The sequence below is a fragment of the Mesoplodon densirostris genome, chromosome 5, assembly GCF_025265405.1.
Source record: "Mesoplodon densirostris isolate mMesDen1 chromosome 5, mMesDen1 primary haplotype, whole genome shotgun sequence".
NCBI lineage: Eukaryota > Metazoa > Chordata > Mammalia > Artiodactyla > Ziphiidae > Mesoplodon > Mesoplodon densirostris.
In genome coordinates, this window is record NC_082665.1 from 137,996,940 (window position 1) to 138,021,601 (window position 24,662).

Here is a 24,662-nt window from a genome sequence, read left to right on the forward strand (position 1 = left end):
AGAAACAAACCCATACTGGTAACTTGCCCTATTTATACAGCTAGAAATCTGCACAGCCTAGACCCAAACTTGAGGCTCAGACTCCTAATGTAGGTTCTTTCCACTCTGCTATGGCATGGGTTTTCTCATATACCTTCTTTCATATGATCTTCAAAACCTTGCCAGGTCAAATAAAAATTAAACTTATTCACACTTTTACAGACGAAAATAAAGGGCCTGGAAAGGTTAGTAACTTTTCCAGCAGCACAGGTCAGTTCATATATCAACTAACTTGGAATAAACCCACATTTCCTGGTCTTGAAGTTTGTATTCTTCCCCACCACATTCTGCTGCCTCCTGAAGATGACAAATGTGATTGACTCACTGAGCTAATCCATCCTATGTCCTAGCTGAAATAAGCAACAGATACATTCCTGTGTGAAATGTTGGCAAGAGGCCTTTAAAACTTCCTTTTGTGTCCAGATATTAGAATCTCTGCTCTTAGGAGAACACATGTGGCTATGATCTAAGCCTAAAAAAGAGCAATAGATACATGCTTCTTTTAATACATCTGTGCTTTCCTTTCCTCTACCAAGTAACAGCAAAGATGAAAATGGTAAAGATCTTTACAACATGTTGGATATATGAAATGTTCAAACACATACACACTCAAGGACAGAGCAAAATGTCATGGAAAGTAATCCAAGCAATGAAGTCAAGAACCAAAATTCTGAACAATCTTTGAAATATAGTAACTCAGTTGGAACATTTCCATAGCAGCAACAGGATTATATGGTTATGTGCTACTTCTAATATTTAGCACACTTTCCTTAGGAACTGATATGATAATCACAAAAAGGTTTTAGTACAAAGACAAAACAGGTGTTAAGGGGAACTGACGCTTTCATCTTGTAAATTTTTTATTAAAAGCGTTGTCAAAAGAGTAAATAGTTTACAAATACTAATCATTTTATTCAACCCAGAACTCCTGAGAAGGTCTTGAGGGTTGCTAAAACCTAGGCCCAGGCCTTCAGTAGAACACACAAAGAGTAGGTAACTTGCTCAAAATTATACATTCAAAACAAGTAGGAGCTCACATTTGAATTCAGGCCTATTTTCAGAGTGTGTACATTTTCTGTTTTGCCAGTAATGTACACAGATCACAAAAGTGACTAGCCTGGGAGGTACTGTGTAGGATAATATTTTTTTTTATGGGAGGTGATTAAAGGAAGAGAAGACAACTATGTCAAATCTGTAGTAAAACAGTACTAGTTTATTTGATAAGTAAAATCCCTTCATCAAGTCCTCTAATTCCTAAACAGTGGTTATCAAACCTTTTGTGAAATGCTAGAACCTCTTAAGGGTATTTCATGCATTCTACGTTATGATTTAATCAGCTAGAAGATTAAAATAATAATTTAAAATATAAAGAAATTAACTAATGAACTTATTGCTAAGTTTTACTTTTTATATGTTGTAATTTTGCCCCAGATTATATTAGGGGTAAGAAGAAAGAGTTCAACTCAACAACAACAAAAAATACTGTCTCATGTTATAAAAAGATTTTTTTGGTCAGGGAATCCAAAATATTTCCTATTGAGGATGCAGTTATTTAAAGTCCTAAATACATTCCAATGGAGTATATCAGTCCATAGCTTTAGGTCTGCTCTTTGCTGCAAACTCTTTCTTGCATATATGACTCAATTCAACTTAATAACAAGAGGTATTATTGTTATATACTAAAAGGAAAACAAAAACAAACTATTTAATCCTGAATGTTGGCAGTGTATTTATTTAGTGTATTCTGGGCTCTGAACCCAGTTGCCAATGTGTGGGGATCTTCCCACACCATCAAACAACTCAACTCAATTCTGACATTGTCTACCTGGAGATATAGCATCAGATTCCACAGGGTAAGCGTTCGGTCTCACAAGAATCCCCATCCCCCACTTCAGACACCAGCCACAAGTCCAAGCTGTTACCTGTGCTTCTGACCCACCCACCAGCTATGGACTGGAGGTTCCAACAACCCTTACTCCATGGGTTCAATTAATTTGTGACTGCAGCTCACAGAACTCAAAGAAACATTTTATTTACTACCAGTTTATTATAAAAGGATATAATTCAGGAACAACCAGATGAAAGAGATGTATAGGGCAAGGTATATGGGAAGGGGTGCAGAGGTTCCATGGTCTCTCCAGGAGTGCAACTTTCCCAGCATCTCCACGCTTCCACCAACCCAAAAGCTCTCTGAACCTGTCCTTTCAGGTTTTTACAGAGGCTTCATTACATAGGCATGACTGATGAAACCACTGGCCACTGAGGTCAGGGGGTGTGACTGAAAGTTCCAACCTTCTAACCACCTGGTTAGTTCTCCTAGCAACCAGCCCCATCTTTTGGTGGAGTCCAAAAGTAGTCTCATTAACATAAAAAAGACACCTTTAACACTCTCACTAAATTAAGTGAAAGGATCTAGCTTAAAAATCAGTCTGATTAAAGCCAGTTATTTCATTAAAATCGGCTCATTTTCCTTACGAGATAATATTTAGTAAAGAATAAGGAAAGACATTCCCATTTTGAATGGAAAGCCATAGGCATGCCAGTATATGTTAAGGGACTAATAATAACCAACTGGTGTAAGACAGCACAAGTATGTGGCTTTGAAATTCCATAAGAATACAGTAGCTACTTAGTATTTCTGCATATCCTAAAATTTAACATTGTGAATCTCTAAATAAATCACAAAAATTCTCCTATGGCATCCTTAACTCAATATGCTTATCTTTATTTAAAGCTTTGGCTTTCCTTTGGTTTTTTACCAAAATATCAATACATCCTATAAAATGAAACACATAGGTTAAAAAAACAACCGCAACAACGACAAACTGTTCAGAAAAGAACAAGTCAATTCCACTTATAGTGTGAACAAAATTATCCCAAGAGGATTATAAATTGGAAATTATCTTTCTGATGGAGAAGAAATTTTGCTTCTTAAACAGAAAATAAAAGAAAAGAAATTGTGGTAAGTTTTAGTTTCGAATGATTGGTCAAACAGGAGAGAAGAAAAGTGATACCTGTACTTACTGTCGTTGGATCCCATGCTAATGAGGTCATCAGAATCAACATTGTGAACTATGGCTGCTTTGTACCCTGCTCTCTGTGCATTTAAAACCTGCAAGTCAGAAAACAGTCATGATATGAGGAAGAAAGTGCTTTGTCATAAGCCCCCTCAACTTCAGCAAACATAAATCAACGAGTCCATTAACATACAACTAGAACTAGATTATGTATATATACAAGAACGGATCTCAAGTGTGTTCTTGAAACATAATGTGTTTTACAATTGATTATCAAGGACTTCTTGATTTCACTCATGGTACTAAATGAAATGAGAAGCAAATAAAGGACAGAGACACAAGCTACCAAACCAAAAGGATCCAAAGCAATAAACCTGTCTGGCTCTAAAGAGGTAGAGACTTGTGATCAGGCTCTTGAGAGTCATCAGCCCTTGAGAAGTCAAATCTACCTCTGCTACTTACGAGTGCATTAAACTTGGGCAAATTCTTTTTCTTCCTTAATCCTCAGTTTCCCCAACTTTAAAATGAGAATGGCAACAATATTTTTCACATATGTAAAATAATTTTTTAAATGCCTAATACCATGCCTGATACACAGAAATGAATCAAATAAAAGCTATTCTTATTATTAGCATGATCATCAATGATTTTCTTTAAAAATCCTTTCTAAAGCTTTGAAAAAATTAAAAATAACTCCAGCCTGAAGTTGCTTACTTTGGTTCTACTAGCTATATAATCTTCCCTAAAACTAGTCTCCAAAATAGTAAGCTTCACACCATAAGAATATGGCTAGATGTGTGGCAGAATTTTCTTACATGAAAGACCTGAAAAGTATCCACACATGTTACCACACCTCACTTTTAAAATAACAATCTGTTTTAAATAAAAATAAACCCAGACCTAACTCCTTTGGACTGCTTGGTAAAAATGAAGGATCAGATCATTATTTGCATACTGGTTAAATAAAATGAAAATTGGGTATGCAAATATATATATATATATATATAATAGTTTTGAATACTTGAAATACTTTTGAATACTCTGAAAACTATATACATATAATTCTGGATACTTAATATGGTAAGAAACCCTTGAAACTGTTTTTGTTATCAGCATAATAATGATTCAAAATTCTACCATAATTCAATAAAGATAAGACCTGAGTCAAGCTCCAAAGAGTAACGGAAAGCCCAAAAAGTCGAGTTCCTGAGAGTAAAAGGAATGCCCAAGTGTTCAGCAGACTGGATTTGAATGCTAAGTAAGAAAAATGAGGCTCATGTATTCAACCCCAATCAGGTAAGAGTAAAATTCTCTTCTACATTACCACTGACTTCTCTACAACTACCTCACAAATGAAAGCTGGAATTCTGAAAGAGACAATAATGTGCATTAATCAGGATATTTTTATCCTATCACCAAAAAACCCCTGAATCTGCAGTGCCTCAAAGAATTAATATTTTGTTCATCTTTATAGTCTCTACAGAACCTATGAAGTAATATCCTGACAGAACAGGCACTCATTACATATTACTACAATGAGAAAATTTATAAAATATGTGCTTAAATTAATAGCTCATATTATAACATTACAAACACAAGAGAGAAAATAAGGCAGTTTTTTTTCAATGAATTAAAATAGCATAAATAGTTCACCAACATAGGACCTACTGCTCTAATGTTGGGAATAACGGCAAGAAAACCAACAAAATTGTTACAAGGAATGCTTTGCAGTCATGCAAAGAAAAGTCAATAATCAAAAAAGTAAGTTTACTATTTTTTGCCTATGTGTGCATGTTTTATTTTTAGGTGGATTTTATTTGTTATACAATTAAAATTTAAGAAAATGCCAGCCTCCACAGCCTCTTCTCCGTAGATTTTACTGCTTTCCAAGGGGAGGGGAAAAAAATCTCTCAAGAAGAATATAATAGCTTCTAAACTTTATTTCTTATTTATTACTTATATATTAACCTATTATTTATTTATTATATTATCATAGCAGAACAGACTTCACTTAGCTTTTATTGAAACAAAAGTGTACTTGGCTGGGGTTGCTATTAGTTTATCTGATGCTTTAATGACCATTTAACTGTTCCCCAAAAAAGCTAACCAAGTAACTAAGGAGAAATGTTTCTTTCACAAATCCAGAAAACAACTGTTTCCAGAGATACAATTTAAGAAATATAAAATTTATATCAAAAATTGTTCTCTCCTAATATAAAACTGAAGTTTTACATTTCTTTTTAAAGCCAACTAATACACAAAGTCATTGAAATTACATGATTTAACTTGTTTCCCTGAAAAATATATATTTGTGAGCAAAGATACAACATGTTAAGATACAGGGTAGGTGGTCTCAGGAAACATGATAAAGTGTATGTAAAGAAACATAGTTCAGGGGCTTCCCTGGTGGCGCAGTGGTTGAGAGTCCGCCTGCCGATGCAGGGGACACGGGTTCATGCCCCGGTCCAGGAAGATCCCACATGCCACGGAGTGGCTAGGCCCGTGAGCCATGGCTGCTGAGCCTGCGCGTCTGGAGCCTGTGCTCCGCAACAGGAGAGGCCACAACAGTGAGAGGCCCGTGTACCACCAAAAAAAAAAAAAAGAAAAAAGAAACATAGTTCAATTCAGTAAGTGTTTGCTGAATTTACATAACAAGTAAGGTACTGTGTGTTGGGCACAATGCAGAACTCAAAGGTGGATCAGAAACAATCACTATCCTCAGAGATCTGGATACTCATGGATACCCAAACAGATCTGGTGCTTTCTAGCCTATCTGCTTATGCTATCATGTCTGCTTGGAATAGACTTTGTCTTCTGACCGCCTAATCAGCCCTTTAAATTGAATTACCTCCACGAAGCCTGCCTGTCTTCTTCCATGCCCTGTTCCACATGCTGTCCCAAGCACCCATATAACTGCTTCCTGCTTAGTATTTATATCAACTTGTTATCGTATAGAGTGCCTTATAGTTGTTAGGGGAAGCACTGACAGAAACCACCCACCCTGGCCAGGCAAGGTAACAGCCACTTGCATGAGTTATCTCACAACAGGAGATTCTGGTAAGGAACACGGAACTAACAAGCTACCACCAACCGGAAGAATTCGGGGAAGGTCAAAAGGAGAGAAGAGACACCAGTCCACATGTCCTACCAACCTCCCAGAATCCTTCTTGATGGAATCCATCTTGGCTGAGCGATGCGTGTGCCACCAGGAAGGACCCTGAGTCAGAATGACTGGCCGGAGACAACCCAGAAACGAACCCCATCACCATAAAACCCGAGACTGCGAGCCGCGTGGCAGGGCAGTCCTCCTGGGTCCCCCGACCCTGCTGCTCTCCACCCAGGCGCTCCCCCCGGGAAAAAGTCTCTTGCTTTGCCAGCACGTGTCTCTTCGGACAATTCATTTCCAAGGGTTAGACAAGAGCTCACTCTTGGTCCCTGGAAGGGGTCCTCCTTCCTACAACATACTTACGCATTATATGTACCTTCCCATTTACAAAACAAGCCTTCATGGGGTCCTTAAATCTTCTGCAGTCTATGTGTGAATTTTTCCAGTAAGAAGGGACAAAATAATCATCAATTTTACAAGAGGCTTTCTGAACTGCAAATTGTTAAGAATGTAAATTAATGGATTTACAACAATCTGCTGTGTGTAACTAAATCTAGTCATTATATTCTTAAAACTGCATTGAGCAGCTGAGGAAAACTGTTTCTTTCACACATCCAAAATGCAATTGGTTCCATAAATACAATATAAAATTATGTCAATATCAAAAGCTGTTCTCTAATAAAATAATAAAATTACTTTAATAGAAAATGACTAAAATAGGAAGGAATTCTGTAAGCACAAATGTGAAGTACAAAAAATAGAAACACGTTTTCAAAATTTTAACAAGAAGGCTTCCCCAAGGTTTTTGTTGTTATTGATTTTTAAAATAATGAAATTAAATCAAAGAAACACATTAACATATGGATCAACAGGCTTATGAATACAAACAAGGAAAATATATCCATGTTATGAACTATAAAAATCATGTGTCAGTCAAATTAAATTACATTTTTAACTAAGCAGCAGCTGGTATTTTCAAAAACACATGAGACAGAAATAAGACCTAAATCATTCAGTATGCATGTGCAAGGTTTCACATTCATAAAATGCAACCTCAAAAATGTTGTCAGATGGAGGCAAAGAACTCAAAGATTCATAAGTAAAAAGCGGGCACAGTTAACAAACCTAAATTCTAAAACAGCCATCAACACTGAACATTGCATGAAAAGGCCTTCTGAATTGAACTACAAATCTGCCTTTTTAAGGAAACTGATTAGGGAGCCATTAGCTCAAATTGTGGTAAATGTACTAGTTTACGTCTAATCAACAAATTAGCTGCAATTAAATTACGTAGAGCAGGTAGCACCTAACCAAGAGTTTTAAAGAAATATGGGACTGCTGTCTTGTTATTATAAATAGCCAGCATGCCAGAAGACAGCAGACTGCTAATGGAAGAGGCTTCAATAAGACATGTTCTAAAAGGAACCCTGGGAATGACACAATAATTCATCTTATTTCCAGACTGGATGAATTGGTAAAACACTAATAAAAGAGGCATTGTAAGAAGAAAAAACTGATTGCACTGTCAAGATGTCCATAGTTCATTAATGACATAAATGTACACTAATCTATCCTTGTTCTCAAAAAGATAATAAAACCAAAATCCTGCTGCCTTACTGAAATCACAATACTAGAAATCTAAATTTATGATATTTATATTTTAAAGTATTACCTTAAAAATTAACAAAAGATAATTTTTTCATGCATCTTAGTAAAAACGTTAATTATCAGAAAACTAAGCCTGACATCATCTTGAAAAAAGAGATCCGAAAAATAACATTTAGAGCATTATGAATGCCAGACTTTATGTTTCTTAAGGAACTACCTTGTTTACTGGTATATATCTCAAGCCTACAAGAATCTCTCTCATATAAATACTTGTTTAATCAAACTAAATTACAACTAAGATAACTATTACCCAGTCTTACCCAGAAAGATATATGCCACAAAAATGAAATTTCCTTATATTTATTGCTTAGTTCCCCCTTAAAAACATGCCAAAAATTTTACGTCAGTCATTGTGGATAAAAATTTTTCTAAAACATTTTCCATTTTCCTAGCTGTCTCAATTACAAGACACCAAATGTGATTTGACCTTTTCCAGTGACTTGGGGATCATCATGAACATGCTTTACTGGACCCTAGCGGGTAAGTGTCAATGTCACTTCCTCTCTCTCTGTGCTTAGACTACCAGTAGTCATTCTAACCTTGCTCCACCCTTATTTATTTATTTATTTATTTATCTTTGCGGTACGCGGGCCTTTCACTGTCGTGGCCTCTCCCGTCACGGAGCACAGGCTCCGGACGCACAGGCTCAGCGGCCATGGCTCACGGGCCCAGCCGCTCCGCAGCATGTGGGATCTTCCCGGACCGGGGCACGTACCCGTGGTCCCCTGCATCGGCAGGCGGACTCTCAACCACTGCGACACCAGGGGATCCCCACCCTTATATTCTTTTCTATAATAGAGAAACAAAGAAGTAAACCTGATAAGAATTCTATTCTTTAAAAAAAAAATTAAGTACATAAAAAGTTCCAAGAAAAATCATCGGGAAAAGTATATGGTTTCAAAGCTGAAATTTTGTGACATTTATTATGGTGGTACAAAGGCATGTTTCCATCTCTTATTTGAGGTTATGTTCTGAGAGTGTTGACCTTTTGATAAATGGCATATTACAAATGTACATGTTTATTTATTATTTAGGCTTAAAGATAAGTTGTATTTATTTCATTAGAAAATTCTGGTGGTAGGGCTGGTAAAATCTGTGTTTGTATGCAAAGCCATACTTACCTGTTTCAAGTAGAACAGAAAACAGAAGCCAGAATCCTTGGAACTTGAAAAATTAATTAAAGATTTTATGTTATGTCCCAGTGGCAGCATTTTAAAGTCAATCTTAGTACATGGGAAAGCAATTTTTAAATATCGAGGGTATTGAAAACTGTAGGTAATAAAACAATTTAGTGGACCTGGGTGAACTTTTTTAATAAAAGGAAATTTCATTTACCAGAGTATCATAGCTAATACAAGTAAGTACTGTTTCATGAAACTTTATTACAGGCTGCATGTTGTATATGTACTGAGGCATGAATAAAAATAAATTTCTTAATGTGGGTTGCAGTCAAAAAAGTTTGAAACCCATATAGTGAGTTTTTAATGTTCTGTAGGTTGTCTGCAATCAGAAAAGAGATTTGTGCTTTTCCACTCATTGCAACAATATTATTCTGTAACATACCATCACAAAATCAAAGTCATTAACTTTCAGGTCTTTGAATGTGGCTGTTTCTAATGAAGTTTTAATATTATATCTAGCACATGCTTCGTACTAAAGATTAAAGCCAAAAATGATCCTTTTTTCTTAGTGACATTAAGAAAATCCAAATAAACCTTTATGTGTAGCTATTTCTGATGCTTGCTATTGATTTAAAGATGTTTTTCTTAAAAAAAAACCTTTTACTTTTATATAATGAACTATACCAGTTAAAATAAACTATATCAGTTAAAAGCTGTCTAGATTTTTACTTTTGAGAATTGCAATTTAAATTTAACAAAGGTATCTATAAAATATTCTCTAGTTACCTATGTATTGACTATATTAAAGTGCAAATTAAAATGAAGGATCCAACCTAAGTTCATATTTTTGGATACTGATAGGATTCATATTCCAATCAAACCTTAATTATTTCTCATCCTAACACAGCAGAAGCTCCATTTTAACCCACCCACCACTGTTAATAAAGCTTTTTGGAAGAAACTGTTGTGCAACAAAAGGATAAATCTAAACTTGTTATCAGCCTACTAGGAATTTCCAAGTAATGACAAGGACAACTGATGGGGCAATGAGAATTTGATGCTCGGCGCCACCCAGTGACAGATCTCTGAGCATACTCCTCCCTTTACTGCCTACTCATTTTGATGTTCTAAGCACTATACTGTAAGCTCAGCACACAGAACTGCATAAAACATTAAGTCCTACTCCCAAGAAAATGAAGTGAGAAAAGATATACCTATGGTGTTTTTTTAGGCTAGAATCAAGCGAGAGAAAGAAAATATTACAGGGCAAAAAGAAAGAATCTACAGTAAAGAAATAGGAAATGCATAGTACTGCTGGCTGGGGTTTTGCCCTGGCCTCAGCAAAGAATCTTTCCTATCACAAGCTTTTCAAACACAAGACAGAAAATGAGCAGCTTTAGTTAGCGATCACTGTGGTACACTTAACATCATTTTATTAAAACATTTGAAATTATTGTAAAAATATTCCAAATAGGAAGCTCCTTCATGAAAATAAGATATTAATACTAGTTTAACACAATCTGTAAATGAAATAAAATCTAAAAGATTTACCTAACAAAGTCTTCAATGAAGTCTGGTTAAAGTAATTATCAACATTAACCAATTAACATTAGTAACAGGTCTCTCTTAAGCTGAAGAGTACTCAGATATTTATTTTACTATTTAAATTGTACATACATCCATTATGAATACTTTTTCTGTGAATGCTATGTTTTAAAACACAAAAGGTAAAAAGCCAAAACAAAAAAGCATAACACAGATACTGATGGTTTTGGAGCCTGGCCTCTTCTGTCCATCTTGGCTATACAGTGGGTTTTGGCACTTCCAGCAATCTGAAAACTGAAGCTTCACTTTACTGTCCAACCTCTACGGATCCTCTGCAGAAAATGTAGTATCACTCTGCTTCTAAATCTTTCCAAATGCCAACTGAAAAAAATTCTCTGGAAAACATTTTCTTTTCTTTCGGAACTGGCAACAGAAAGCAACCGTAACTCAACCATCAGCCTGGGCACAAACTACCCTTTTTCCCAACTTGGATATCTAACACAGAAAGAAAGTTGTTTTCCCTATAAGGGAAAGAGATGAATTAAAGAAATTAATGGGGGACTTAGAGAATAGAGATAATTTTCAAAACCTAGCTATGATCTTCTTTCATCTGAAGAAGTAAGAAGAAACTAAGAAGTAAAATCTCTTTCTCAAATGATCAAAGCAAGGCAGATGAGAATGGAACAATAGTAGAGAATTCAGAGTGTGAATGTAAGAACTGTTAATTCTATCTATAGGATAAAAATTCCTGGAAACATTACAGTACAGTAGGGAATAATCAATTGTTGAAATAAGATCCAGAACTGTGGCAAGCAATCCTGCCAAGATTAAATCCAACATAATTCTTTCCTGCAGGTTATTTTAGGATCACTACAGGCCATGTTGGGAAGAGCTACTCTATGGAAGACGGTATTAGACCCTAATGACGTCTTCACTCTCATTAATAGGACTTCAATGACTTAAGCCATCTTTCCCTCTTTCTCTAGATCCCATCTTTCTTCCTTAACTAGACATTCTTCATTTAATGTCTATCTGAGTAATATGAATAACTTGATTTTGAAGCAAAACAATGTGTGTGGAATCTATGACAAAGGAGGTAAGAATATACAATGGAGAAAAGACAGTCTCACAAATCAATGGTGCTGGGAAAACTGGACAGCTACATGTAAAACAATGAGATTAGAACATTCCCTCATACCATATACTAAAATAAACTCAAAATGTATTTGAGACCTAAATTTAAGAACTGAAACCATAAACCTCCTAGAAGAGCACACAAGCAGAACACTCTTTGACATAAATCAGATCAATATTTTTTGGATTTGTCTCCTAAGGCAAAAAAAATAAAAGCAAAAATAAACAAATGGGATTGAATTAAACTTAAGGCTTTTGTACAGCAAAGGAAATCACTGATAAAACAAAAAGACAACTCACTGAGTGGGAGAAAATATTTTCAAATGATATGATTGATAAGGGCTTAATATCCAAAACATATGAACAGCTCATACAACTCAATATCAAAAACAAACAACCCAATTTAAAAGTGGGCAGAAGACATGAATAGACATTTTTCAAAGAAGACATACAGATGGCTAACAGGTACATGAAAAGATGCTCAACATTGCTAATTATCAGGGAAATGCAAATGAAAACCACAATGAGATATCACCGATCACCTGTCAGAACGGCTATCATCAAAAAGCCTACAAATAACAGATGTTGACAAGGATGTGGAGAAAAGGGAATGCTTCTGCACTGTTGGTGGGAATGTAAATTGGTGCAGCCACTATGGAAAACACTATTGAGGTTCCTCAAAAAACTAAAAACAGAACTACCATATGATCCAGCAATTCCACTACTGGGCATATACCCGAAGAAAACGAAAACACTAATTTGAAAAGATACATGCATCCCAATGTTCACAGCAGCATTATTTACAATAGCCAAGGTACAGAAGCAACCTAAACGTCCATCAATAGATGAATAGTTAAAGAAGATGCGGTATATAACTGAGTATTATTCAGCCATAAAAAAGAATGAAATTCTGCCATTTGCAACAACATGGATGGACCAAGAAAGTATAAAGCTTAGTGAAATAAGTCAGAGAAAGACAAATACTCTATGTTATCACTTATGCATGGAATCTAAGAAAATAAAACAAATGTATATAACAAAACAGACACAGATTCACAAATATAGAGAACAAACTAGTGGTTACCATTGGGGAGAGGGAAGGGGCAAGATAGGGGTATAGGATTAAAATAGATAAGCAACAAAGATATATTGTACAGCACAGGGAAACAAAGCCAATGTTTTATAATAACATTAAATGAAGTATAATCCTTAAAAATTTTGAATCACTATGTTGTACACCTGAAACTAATATAATATTGTAAATCAACTATACCTAAAAAAAAAAAAAAAAAAAAGAATGTGTGTTGAAGAGCTATGTAAATAAAGTTACTGCATTACATTCTTTCATGAGGTTAGGGTAAAGTACATGTAATTTACTATTTTTCATCTTTTTTATTTATTGAATGTTACTTTCCTAGTAAAAGAAGAGAATTTGCTTTGTAATTTTAATACTGAATAAATTTGTATATAAAGGAATCTAATTATTAAAACACAGATATTTTTATCAAAGGGTAGAAGAAAGGAATAAATGAATAAATTAAACAACTAGTAGCACAAAGCTATTTGAACCATATATGGGTAGAAATGTTTCCATCCACCGAGTATTATTTAATTAATGAAAACTTTGATACAGGATTCTGAGGTAGATTAGTAACAAATGCTACAAGTTACTTTGTAGAAATACAGAAAAGAGTAAGAAAACTTAAATAATGATATTAGATGATTTTGAGATATTTGAGAGTTTAATTTCGACTCAAGCTCATATCTACTTGCTTAATACTACTGAAATAAAAGTGCAATTCTGAGAATACCATGTAATGTATCAGCCTGGAGGCCTGAGAGAGAATAATGAAAGGTAAGCCTAGAAACAAAAACTGGATGCCTATTTTGTAAGATGATAAAATTTCACTCCAAAAATTTTATTCCTTGTTATTATGATAATAAAGTCACACAAATAATCCAAAAAATGTTTATTTTAACTTTTTAATTCTCATAAAAATTGGGACCTAGAGAAAAATATTTGTGGAATAAATGAATATCTAGGTTTAGAAATACTTCCAAGAGCATTAAGTGAAATGAACATGAAGCCAATAAAAGGTTCCAATAATACTGTTTATTCCCTAATCCAGTTAAATTTAATTGTAATCCCTTAGGATTTTCTAAATTAGTTCATTCAGCAAATATTTATTAATCATCTACCAAGGGCCATACAATGTATTAAGCATCTGAGTTGTAGAATCTAAAACACTATCTTTTCCCTCAAAGAGACTGATATGGGATTAAATAAGTAATATATAAAAGAAGAAGTGATCTATTCTGCCTTGAAGAAAATCAGGAAAGGTTTCAGATAGGAGATGAAACTTCATCTTAGACCTAAAACAAAGTCAGATTTCACAGACAGACAAGCAGAGGGAAGATATTCCAGATGAAGGACATGGTAGAAACCAAGACAGATGGGGAGAGACTGCTCAGCACATAAGGGGATTTGTAAAGTCTTGACGATTAAGGTAAGGGGACAGGCAAAGTACAGATGTGACTTTAGACAGAGACAGAAGTCAGGTCAAGTAGGGGTTTGTACCCCAGCTAAGTTTTGTAAAAGTCACATTCCAACAGAAAATGAGTACCAATACATTCCTTATCATCTTTCATCCGAATGTAACTCCATCTAAGTCCCCCCCAAAAATGTAGAGGGAATAATATCTAAGTCCTTTCAGCCTCCTGCAGCTATATTTTTCAAAAATAATCACTAGAAAATGGTAACGTAGAAGTAAAGAGGTCAGTTTTAAATGTTGGTGAGTCACATTGATTAAAGAAAAGGGTCAATTTGCAGATAGTCATACAAAGGGAAGATTACTGAAATGATTACTCAACAGCACATTTACTCTAAAAAGTAATCTCACATGGGTTGAATTTTTAAGACCAGAGTATCATAATTTTGATCAAAATTTTATACCTTAGGTAACTCAGAGCCAGATTTAACATCATGTGTCTTTGTCTCTACTACCAACATGTGGAACTGTAACCAAATATATTTTTCTTTAAAAAGTAACTTTTGCTTGTTGATTGCAAAATACAGTTCCATAAACAAAACCCATATATATATATATATATATATATATATATAAATGTTAATTTTATTGCAGAAGTTTGGAGATTATAATGATAGCATTTAATTTAAGTTTAAGTCTGTGTTGGACAAATATGCACTATGCTTTTCAAATGATTGGAAAATCAGTTTTATTTGCCTCCTTTTTTGACAGTGGTTTGATTTTTGTTTGTTTGTTTAAGTAAAAATCATTAAACTTGTGCAATGGTAGCATGGAAATTACCTGAGGTGTCTTGTATGATTGTGCTTTGGCCAGGGTGGACATAGCTTAAATTATAAAAACTAAAGATTAAAGAAAAAGGAAGTATAAGTTTATGCTTCCTATTTAGAAGAGAACTCTCATTCTTCATAACTATATAACATTATAATGCCACTGATTCATAAGGGGTTTAAATTAATTCTGAAGGGTAGGACACCAGCATTATTAGTGTTCATTTTATATCTCTAATGTTCTTGGTCCTATTGAAACATTTCAGTATACAAAAATACTGCAATATTAATGCCCAAGAGAAAAGCCATCATAATGTGTATGCTGGTCATTATGATCAGTGTTGGTACAATTTTTTAAAATAAACTATCATGCCCTTCAAAAAAACAATCACTAGAGCGTAAAGTGGTAATAAAATTCAGCAGAAGTGCATGCATTGCACCATTCCTGTTTACCAAGCTTCCCTTGAGTTCAGTTAAAATAAAGTAAATTGACTATTTGAAGAAGTTGTTGACTTAGCATTAAAACCACAAGGTAGAAATATCTTGGACTACAATGACAGACTGATAACTAATGTTTACTTGGCTATAAACACAGAACTCTGTATAGTTTAGAAAAGTTCTATTTTAAGTGATTATTTTAATGTTCTTGAAATAACCAGGTATTTTTACAAAATTTTAAAAAATTTTATTTCCCACTGGGATGCCAATTCAAGTCGTCTGAGAACTCTCTGCCTCAGAATGCTACAAAGTCATTTTTCTAACTAAAAGATTTAATGATGCCTTGACTTATTTACCAAAGAGCCAGCAATGTTTTCTTAATTTCAAATACTCACCAAAAACTAACATTTCCAAACAATTATATTTTGTCACAGTGAAGAACAACTGCACAAAGATAAACAAAATAACATTGTTTTGCTTTTCCTCTAAAGCCAGCGGTCCCCAACCTTTCTGGCACCAGGGACCAGTTTCGTGGAAGACAACTTTTCCATGGCTGGGGAAAGGGGGGGTGGAGGGGCTCAGGCGGTAATGCAGCGCTGGGGAGCGGCAGATGAAGCTTCACTCCCTCGTCCTCTGCTCACCTCTTGCCATGCGGCCCGGTTCCTAACAGGCCTGGGACCTTGTCCACAGCCCAGGGCCCTTGGGGACCCCTGCTCTAAAGAGCTGTATTTTTCAGAAGATACAGTTTTTGTCAGTGTGAGTAAAAGTGACTGTTTTTAGATTAAGCAGCTGGCATGTAATCAACAGTTCTTCTTACTGGCCTTCTGGACATTCCACATATCCAAATACTGACTCTGAGTGTGAGTTTTGCTGTATCTCTCCAAGGCAAGACAGATTAAAAGGCTCAAATGTGCTTCTCTTGACAAAAGATAAAAAAATTAAAACAGTACTCTATCTTAAAATGTTACAAATGATTCAATTTCCTACCCTCCAAAAACTGTCAATTGCATTTCAGCTGTATTATTGGCTACCTTGAGTCACAAACCACTTGGGATAGTTTGTATATAGAAAATCTGCCATTTCCTTTATTGTTAACACACAACTTTCACTTCATCATTTACTTTTAAGAAAGAATAAGAGAAGTCTAGGTTTCTTTAATTACAGCATAATATCCATCTTCAAAAAAATCTAAAGAATTATAAAAAGTAAACCCTGAAATGTCCATCACCATTAATCATTTGAAATATCTTGATACAATTTTATTTCGTACTTCTTTTCTCTTCTGCTATCTACAATGGAAAGAGTTCCCTTCTCCAAGGAAAGCTCTGTAAACTAGAGCCAATTCTCATTTGTCTGAGATAATCTGGGTATCACTTTGGATAGCAGGCATGACAAAAAAACAACCTTGCAACGACTCTCAACGGTAGCACACAGTATGGTGCTGAATTAAGCTTTTCTCAGTACTCAGTCCCAGGATGCTCCATCAGGAATAAGAAAATGAGCTATTTTCTTAAGTCAGTGTATTCACATAAAACTGTGGCTAAATACATGAATGAACCACTATTGATTATATACAAAGAGCTATTTATTTGCAATTCAGAAGAGAAGTACCATATATAAATTGTAAACAATTAGGTTCCGTAACATACTTAATACAAAACTTAATCATCAATTTAGAAGCCCAAAAAATACAGTCATAGATTTCTGATCTGAAGATTATATCTAATAAAGCTAAGAGCCGATCCACCAGTGACCACCCTTAGAAAGGAAATTTTCTTTGGGATGAGACTCCAGATGTTTCTCCAGTAATCATGATGAATTTATCCTTATCCATTCACCCTACCTTGACAGGTGATCCATAATTCTTATCCTTGTATATTTATGAAACTTATTTTTTATACATTTCACACTGGCATGATTAAACTGTCCTTTATAAGCTAAATTAAAAATTTTACACATCAGCTGACATGAGTTACTATATCACAGGGTGACTTATCAGCCAATGATTTAGTTTCTGAAAGGTTAGAACTAAATTTATGTCTCAATTTGACTGGGCTAAGAGATGTCCAGATAGCTGGTAAAATATTATTTGGGGGTGTGTCTGTGAGGGGTTTTTGGAAGTGACTGGCATTTCATTCAGTAGACTGAGTAAAGAAGATCCACCCTCACCAATGTGAGTGGGCATCATCAAATTCCTTGAGGTTCCAAACAGAACAAAACGTGAAAGGAGGGCAAATTCCCTCTCTCTCTTCTTGACATCCACCTTCTCCCACCCTTGGACATCAGAGCTCTTGGTTCTTGGGCCTCAGGACTCCAGGACTTAACACCATCAGATACCCCGGTTCTCAGGCCTTCAGACTCTAACTGAATTATACCCCTGGCTTTCCTGATTCTCCAGCTTGAAGACAGTAGATTACGGGACTTCTCAGCCTAATACAGTCAGCATCTTTGCCATCTTTACCCTTATTCTATTTTACACCAGTAATGAAAAAAATCAATAAAACATTAATGGCTAATACCTACTGCCTACTTACTGTGTGCAAGGCATTGTTTGATAAGCATTTAACAGTGATTATTTCATTTGATTCTCATAAAAATCCTCTGACATAGGGAACATTTAAAACTCTATTTTACAGATAAAGGAACTGAGGCACACAGAGATAAAACAACTTGCCTAAGATCACACTGCTAATGAATGATAAAGATGGGATTCAAATGTATGCAGCCTGTTTCCAGACCTTGATTAAAACCAATATGTCTCCCTTGTAAATTAATGTCTCGTAAACTTAATATAACTGAGACAAAGACAGAAATCATTAGGAACAACATGAGTATGAAATCTTTAGCCTTAAATGGCTATAACAGACCGTGCTGTATATTTGTGAAGGAAAAATAACAAAGTTAAAGAATATGGTACAGAATAGAACTTTATCCATTAATACTACATCTACATGGTGAGTTATAGTAAGAAAATTTTTAACATTTTCCTTTCTAAGATGAGAATCCTCAATCTAAACATTTTTACATATTTTTTTACATGTACATACTTTTAAAGAATGCAATATACATGTAAGTAGAAGGCTTACTACACTACATAGTTTGATTTAACAAAACTTTATTGCTCTCCTACTATGCACTATGATACAAATTAGATATTTAAATATAATTCAAACATGAACTCTAAACACACTAAGCTTGCATATAAGTGTAATATATATAATAAAAAATAATATTGTGATAAACAGATATAAAGGAGGTATTTACGAACTGGAGGGTGGCACATTGAACTAGAATCATTCATTCTGCCAGAAAGAGGGTAGAAAGAAAAGTAAGGCTTCCAGAAGAGGTAACTTTCTCAGCTAGCACTTAAATGATGAAACAGTCAGAAATATAGGTGATAAAGGTCATCTTGGACAGAGAAAATAATGAGTGTAAAGGCACAAATACACAGCAAGTTGAGAGATTTCAGTAGGTACTATGACTACAGCATAAAATTCAAGGCAAGAAGTGGAAAGAGACGAGCTGGAGTAATAGCTAAATCTGGAAATTCCATTAGAAGTACTCAGACTCATGATGAGGATCCACTAAAGGGATAAGAGAACAAACAAACCCTCCTATTCATTCCTGGGTTGGGTTTTCACCCTCAAAAATAAATATTCAATGACAGTATTTCCCTAAATTTTACAGTGAACCACCTCCCTTCCCCACCTAAAAGAAGAAAGTTATTAAAAAAAAAAAAAAAGAGGTCTATTCTAGTTTCTAGTTACCAAAGACTTGACTGAGACAAAAATTACATACCTTAATGATGCAATAAACCTTGAAATCAGCAGAATTAGCTTACTTTTAGTTTCTTAGTGGCATGAAATTAATGACATATTACAGTAATATTTCATTTTTGTTGGAACAACCTATAATTATTATAGTTTAGTTCTGGATCAAAGCTTAAAATGGTTTAAATTCAAAAAACATAATGGTTTAAAAGGTTTAAATGGTTTAAATTAAAAAAACATAACATAAAAAACATAACATAAAAAACATTCCTTGACGAGAAGGAAATCTAATACATTTGACTTCAAGCTCTATTTTCCCATTTAAAGGCAATGGAGAGTTTAAATTTGAGTTAATATACAATAGTAACAATACTTATTACTTGCAAAGTGTTCTACATTTTCAAACCCGTTTACAGTTAGTACTTTATTAATTTAACAAGTTTATTATGGCGGCTCCATTTCTTTCATGAAATGAAAGGAGCAGAGACAAAAATTCAGGCACAGCGGGAGTCAGGGCAGCCTTTCCTACTTAATAGACAAATCATCTAAGATCAAGCATGGAAGGTACATGAAATAATATCCCACATCTGTTCTCTAAGATACATGCGAGACACTCGGGTTTGAGATAGTCAGGTAAAAGTAACAGGCCTCAATCTGGCTCTCCTAACAAGGCCAATCCAAAAACAGAATTGTAAAGACAGTACTAAAAGTATCAAAAAAAAAAACCCCCAAAACTAAAAACCCATACCTTCAGAGCAGCACTGATGATAGTGAGGGAAGTTCTATGGCAAACTTTGTTTTACTATCTGAAATGCCAGCTTAACCCACTCCACGGAGTCGAACTTTATACAGGTGACAGAGTCAGCTTATTACAAGAGAGAAATCCCAATATCGACAAAGATACAGATACAGATGTAGTAATTATACTGGAAGGGTGACGGCATGAAACTATAGATTAACATTTCCATTCCTAGGTTAGATCAAGCAAGACCACTATTAAACCACAGTTCAAGATGCCCAACCACCACATGAAAATTCTTAGAACCAACAGTAATTATTTATGTCCTAGTCTATTTATTTATTTTCAGTCTTACTAAAACTGCGAATCATAAAACTGATGGTGTCTTCCTCTTTGTACTGGCAGCTAAAAGCTTAGAGTAAATTTTATAGCAAATGAATAAGAATTAAGTAAACTCACTGCTGTCTTTCTTGCCTTCACCATCTCCTCATTTTCTTTTTGTCCTTACTCGTTTATTTTTTTTAATCTGAATGAATTGTGTAAACTTTCTTAAAGGCTTTCTGAAATAAGGGAGTATTTAAACTAGCTAACTAAACAAACAGTAACAGAAAAATGAAAAAAGAAACATTACCTTTTCATCAAAATTACAATCAAGTCTTCTAATTAACACGATGAAAGTGCCAGATGAATTGTCTCTTAGTGGCGGAGGCACTATGGGTTCACAGGCATTCTCTGGTTTTGAGTTAATCAAAAAGCCCTAAAAAAAGAATGAGCAATAAGTTTTCTCTCTGTTAAAGTCAAAAAAATGAATTCAACTTAGTTCTATAAACACCTTTTGAATCTGTTCCATGTGTTTTGCATTATGCTAGATGAATTTTCTGGCAACTACAACAGTTCCTACCCTCCAATTGTTCACAATCCCAGAACTTCTAAAGTAGTATTTGGCTTCCTAAGCATTTTTTTTTTAAAGTAAGTTCCATTTTTACCATTAAAGTTAAAAAAAAAATCACACATAAGCCCATCACCCCCAGAGACAACCACTGTTAGCATGTTGGTATATTTTCCAACAATGACTGACATTTCTAAACCAAGCAAACACTTCTTAAAAATTAACTTTTAAATGTCTTTCCTCAAATAATGAAAATGCACAGCGTTTCTAGGAATTTATTATATAGAAACATTAGCCTGGGTATATAAAGGTATATGTAGAAAGATGTCCCCTGCTACATCATTTTTAATAGCAAAAACTGGAAATCATGCACATCGATAAGGCAGCCATTTAAAAAATTATAGTATATTCATACAATAGAAAAATAATAGAATCATTAAAAAGAATAAGATAAATCCTTACATACTAAACTGAAAAGATATCCACAAAATAACTACTAACTTAAAATGAAATAGCAAGCTGCTTTCCCAGAAATATAGGATGGTTTGACATCTGAAAATGTATTAATAGTTTAAAACAGAAAAACCAAATGACTATCTCAATAGGTGTAAAACACTGAATAAACACATAAAAAGATGATCAAAATCATTAAATTCATTTATCAGGAGGAGTGAGCAATTAAAGTTATGACACAGTGCCCAACAATAGTCCTGTATGGCGCATGAATTGGTCACACCAACCATCTATTCCACAGGATTTGGCAATTTTGTCAAGTTGCATTGCTTGGCTTGTGATAGGGAATGCTTTTGCACATGTTTCAGAAATAAAATGCAGCATACCTTCACTTACTCAAAGAATAGCTCCCATTCTTGATTCCATAAAGCGCTTGGTTTTTACTTTGCAAGGAAACAGAACTGTAGTTATCCTTCCAATAATGAATATTTGCTTCACTCATATTAAATTTACTCCTTGCTGCCTTTTCTGTGCCTTTCTGCACACAAACTAACTTTTTGCCTTAAAGCCAAGTCACATAGTGAAGTTCTTTTCAAGACACTTATAACAGCAATTAAACTAAAGCCATGTAGTACCAACAAGGTATATAACTCAACTGAAGTGAAGACAACATGAACAGCTATGACCAAATTTCCCATGTCCCGGAGATGACAACTCTATCGTGACTGCCACCTAGCGGATAGCTAGGGAAAGACACATCCCAATTTCAGATACGTTAAAATATGGAATAATAAAATGCATCTTCGAATCAATAAATTTATGGTATGTACAGACACAAAGAAGGGTCTACAAGTGGAACCAGAAAAAGCGTTTTGTTTTTTAATCATTTCTGTATTGATGAATCTGTTATGACAAGCATGTATTAATTTTAGACATAAGAAAATTTATAAAAATTAAATACACATAAGCTAAAAGTTAAAAAAAATCTATTTGCATTAATGGAAACTGAAGCCTAAAAAAAAAGGTCTTTTTTTTTTCCCCCCCGACCACACCACACAGCTTATAGGATCTCAGTACCCCGAGCAGGGATCAAACCCGCGCCCTCAGCAGTTGAAAGCACAGAGTCCTAACCACTGGTCCGCCAGGGGATTCCTAAAAACAGGTCTTAAATTCTTAAATATTATCTTTCCTGTGGACTATGCTAAAAAGAATAACTTGATAAAACAGCCTACTAATTCCTATCCTTCCCCCAGATGTAAGTCACTTAAAATAGTGCAAATTTACTTTGTTTCATCCACAAAGTCTACATAGTGTAATGGGTTTTGCCAATTAATTTGGCAGAACTCTGTGGTCCCTTAGATAAGAGCGACCAAGAAGGTGCTGCCTTAAGCCAGGTCCACATGTCTCATGTCACCCTCCACGGCCAATCCTTTTTATTAAAAAGGATTTTTATTAATCCTTTTTATTAAAAGGATGCTTGCTCTGCGATCAAGGATCCTCCTCATCCCTATTTATTGACAGGGGCAATTTATGCCAATATGTAGGAAGCCCAAGAAAACTACCAATGTCCAGGAGACTCAGAAAGGATGCCCACCTTTCTGCCCTTTGTTGTTATAATTCTCTGATGATTAAACAAGGATGCTGGGGACTTCCCTGGTGGTCCTGTGGCTCAGGCTCTGCGCTCCCAATGCAGGGGGCCTGGGTTCGATCCCTGGTCAGGGAACTAGCTCCCACATGATGCAACTAAAGTTCCCGCTTGCTGCAACTAAGACCCGGAGTAGCCAAATAAATTAAAAAAATATTAAAGTGTTTAAAAAAATAATAAAGTAAACATAACAGATAAATAGGGGTACTGGGAAATTAAGAAAAAAACCAGCTCATCTAAATTAAGAATTCATCTGTGACTATTAGATTTCCACAACTGTATTCAATGATGTTCAAATCAAATTTATTAAAAACAAAACAAAACAAGGATGCTGGACAAAAATAGTGTATGCAGACGGGCACCTCAATATCATCGAATGTATAATGCAATAGGTTTGCGGTATATGTATTTGTGGATTTTTAAAAAACTTTTATGACTATACATGAAGCAAAGTACACAAAACATAATTTTTCAGCTTGATGAGTTTTCCCAAACTGAACACACCTGTATCAGGAAACAGCACTGCAGGAGTTCCCCCTTCATCCTCCCCCACCCTATCAGCAATGTCACTACATGGACTTCTAACAGCTTAAATTAGATTTTGCCTAATTTTATAACTGACATAAACAGAACCAGACATACATCAAATTCTTTTTTAGACTTCTTTCTCTCAAGACTGTATTTGTGAGAATTATTCCTACTATTCAGCAACCATACTGTGGAGATATACTTGGCAGATCTTTCATTTTCATTTCTCTATAGTATTACATTGTGTGAATATACCAAAATTTATTCTACTGTTGGTGAGCATTTGGGTAATTTGTAGTAGGCACTATTACAAATAGTGCTGTTATAAACTTTCCAGTACAAGTCTTTTCATGAACATATGCATGATGTTTATGTACATAGAAGGAGACCCATAGGACATCAAGCTGGATCATAGAGTATCAAGCTTTAGTAAATACCACCAAGCAGTTTCCCAAAGTGGTTTGGGTTACCACTTTTTAACTGGAATATTCAAATAATCTAAACTTAAAAATCATACTGAGGGCTTCCCTGGTGGCAGAGTGATTGAGAGTCCGCCTGCCGATGCAGGGGACACAGGTTCGTGCCCCGGTCTGGGAAGATCCCACATGCCGCGGAGCGGCTGGGCCCGTGAGCCATGGCCGCTGAGCCTGCGCGTCCAGAGCCTGTGCTCCGCAACGAGAGGCCACAACAGTGAGAGGCCCGCGTACCGCAAAAAAAAAAAAAAAAAAAAAATCATATTGAATATAATTTTGCTTTAATGTTTCCAAAGTATTTAGAACTGAGAAACTGCAGGGTAAACATTATGAAAAAATTACTCTTGTTGAAAAATTACACTAGTTAATGAAGTCATAAAGAGATAGATCATTCAATAAAGTGGCTTTATTTAAAAGACTGTTTCAGGCTGAAAAGCCTTAGACTTTCCTCCCTTCAGTCTGAACTGAATGGCAAACTATACAATGAATAAAATTAAGAAGAATATATGCAGTGATAATGTCAACAAAAATGCTGAAAGCAAGGCAACAGTGCCTTTTTCCCTTTGTAAGAATATAAAAGTAAAAGCAGGAAGAGAGAGAGAAAAGTGGTAAGTTGTTTTGTTAGTGGATACCTGAAGTTATTAATAATTAATAACTGCAGCAACAGCAAGCAGTTAACATTTGTTGAGCCATAGCACTTAGCACTGTGTGTTAGGCACTATGCCCTTTAAATGCTCTAATTCAGTTAATCTTTGCAATAATCCTATGAGGTAACTACTAC

At 35.0% G+C, this 24,662-nt stretch overlaps 1 protein-coding gene across 4 annotated transcripts in view; it reads right to left on the reverse strand.

The window, feature by feature from the left end:
- RNF13 (ring finger protein 13) overlaps window positions 1-24,662 on the reverse strand; it is a 214,792-nt gene that overhangs the window by 55,984 nt on the left and 134,146 nt on the right. For 3 of the 4 annotated variants that reach the window (XM_060099540.1, XM_060099539.1, XM_060099541.1), the window contains 2 exons: window positions 20,525-20,650; window positions 3,064-3,151 (listed from right to left, as the gene is read on the reverse strand). In XM_060099540.1, the coding sequence (XP_059955523.1) occupies window positions 3,064-3,151; window positions 20,525-20,650 (214 nt within the window). Of the gene's footprint in view, window positions 1-3,053; window positions 3,152-20,524; window positions 20,651-24,662 lie in introns of those variants that run through there. The other variant, XM_060099542.1, reaches the window with a different exon arrangement.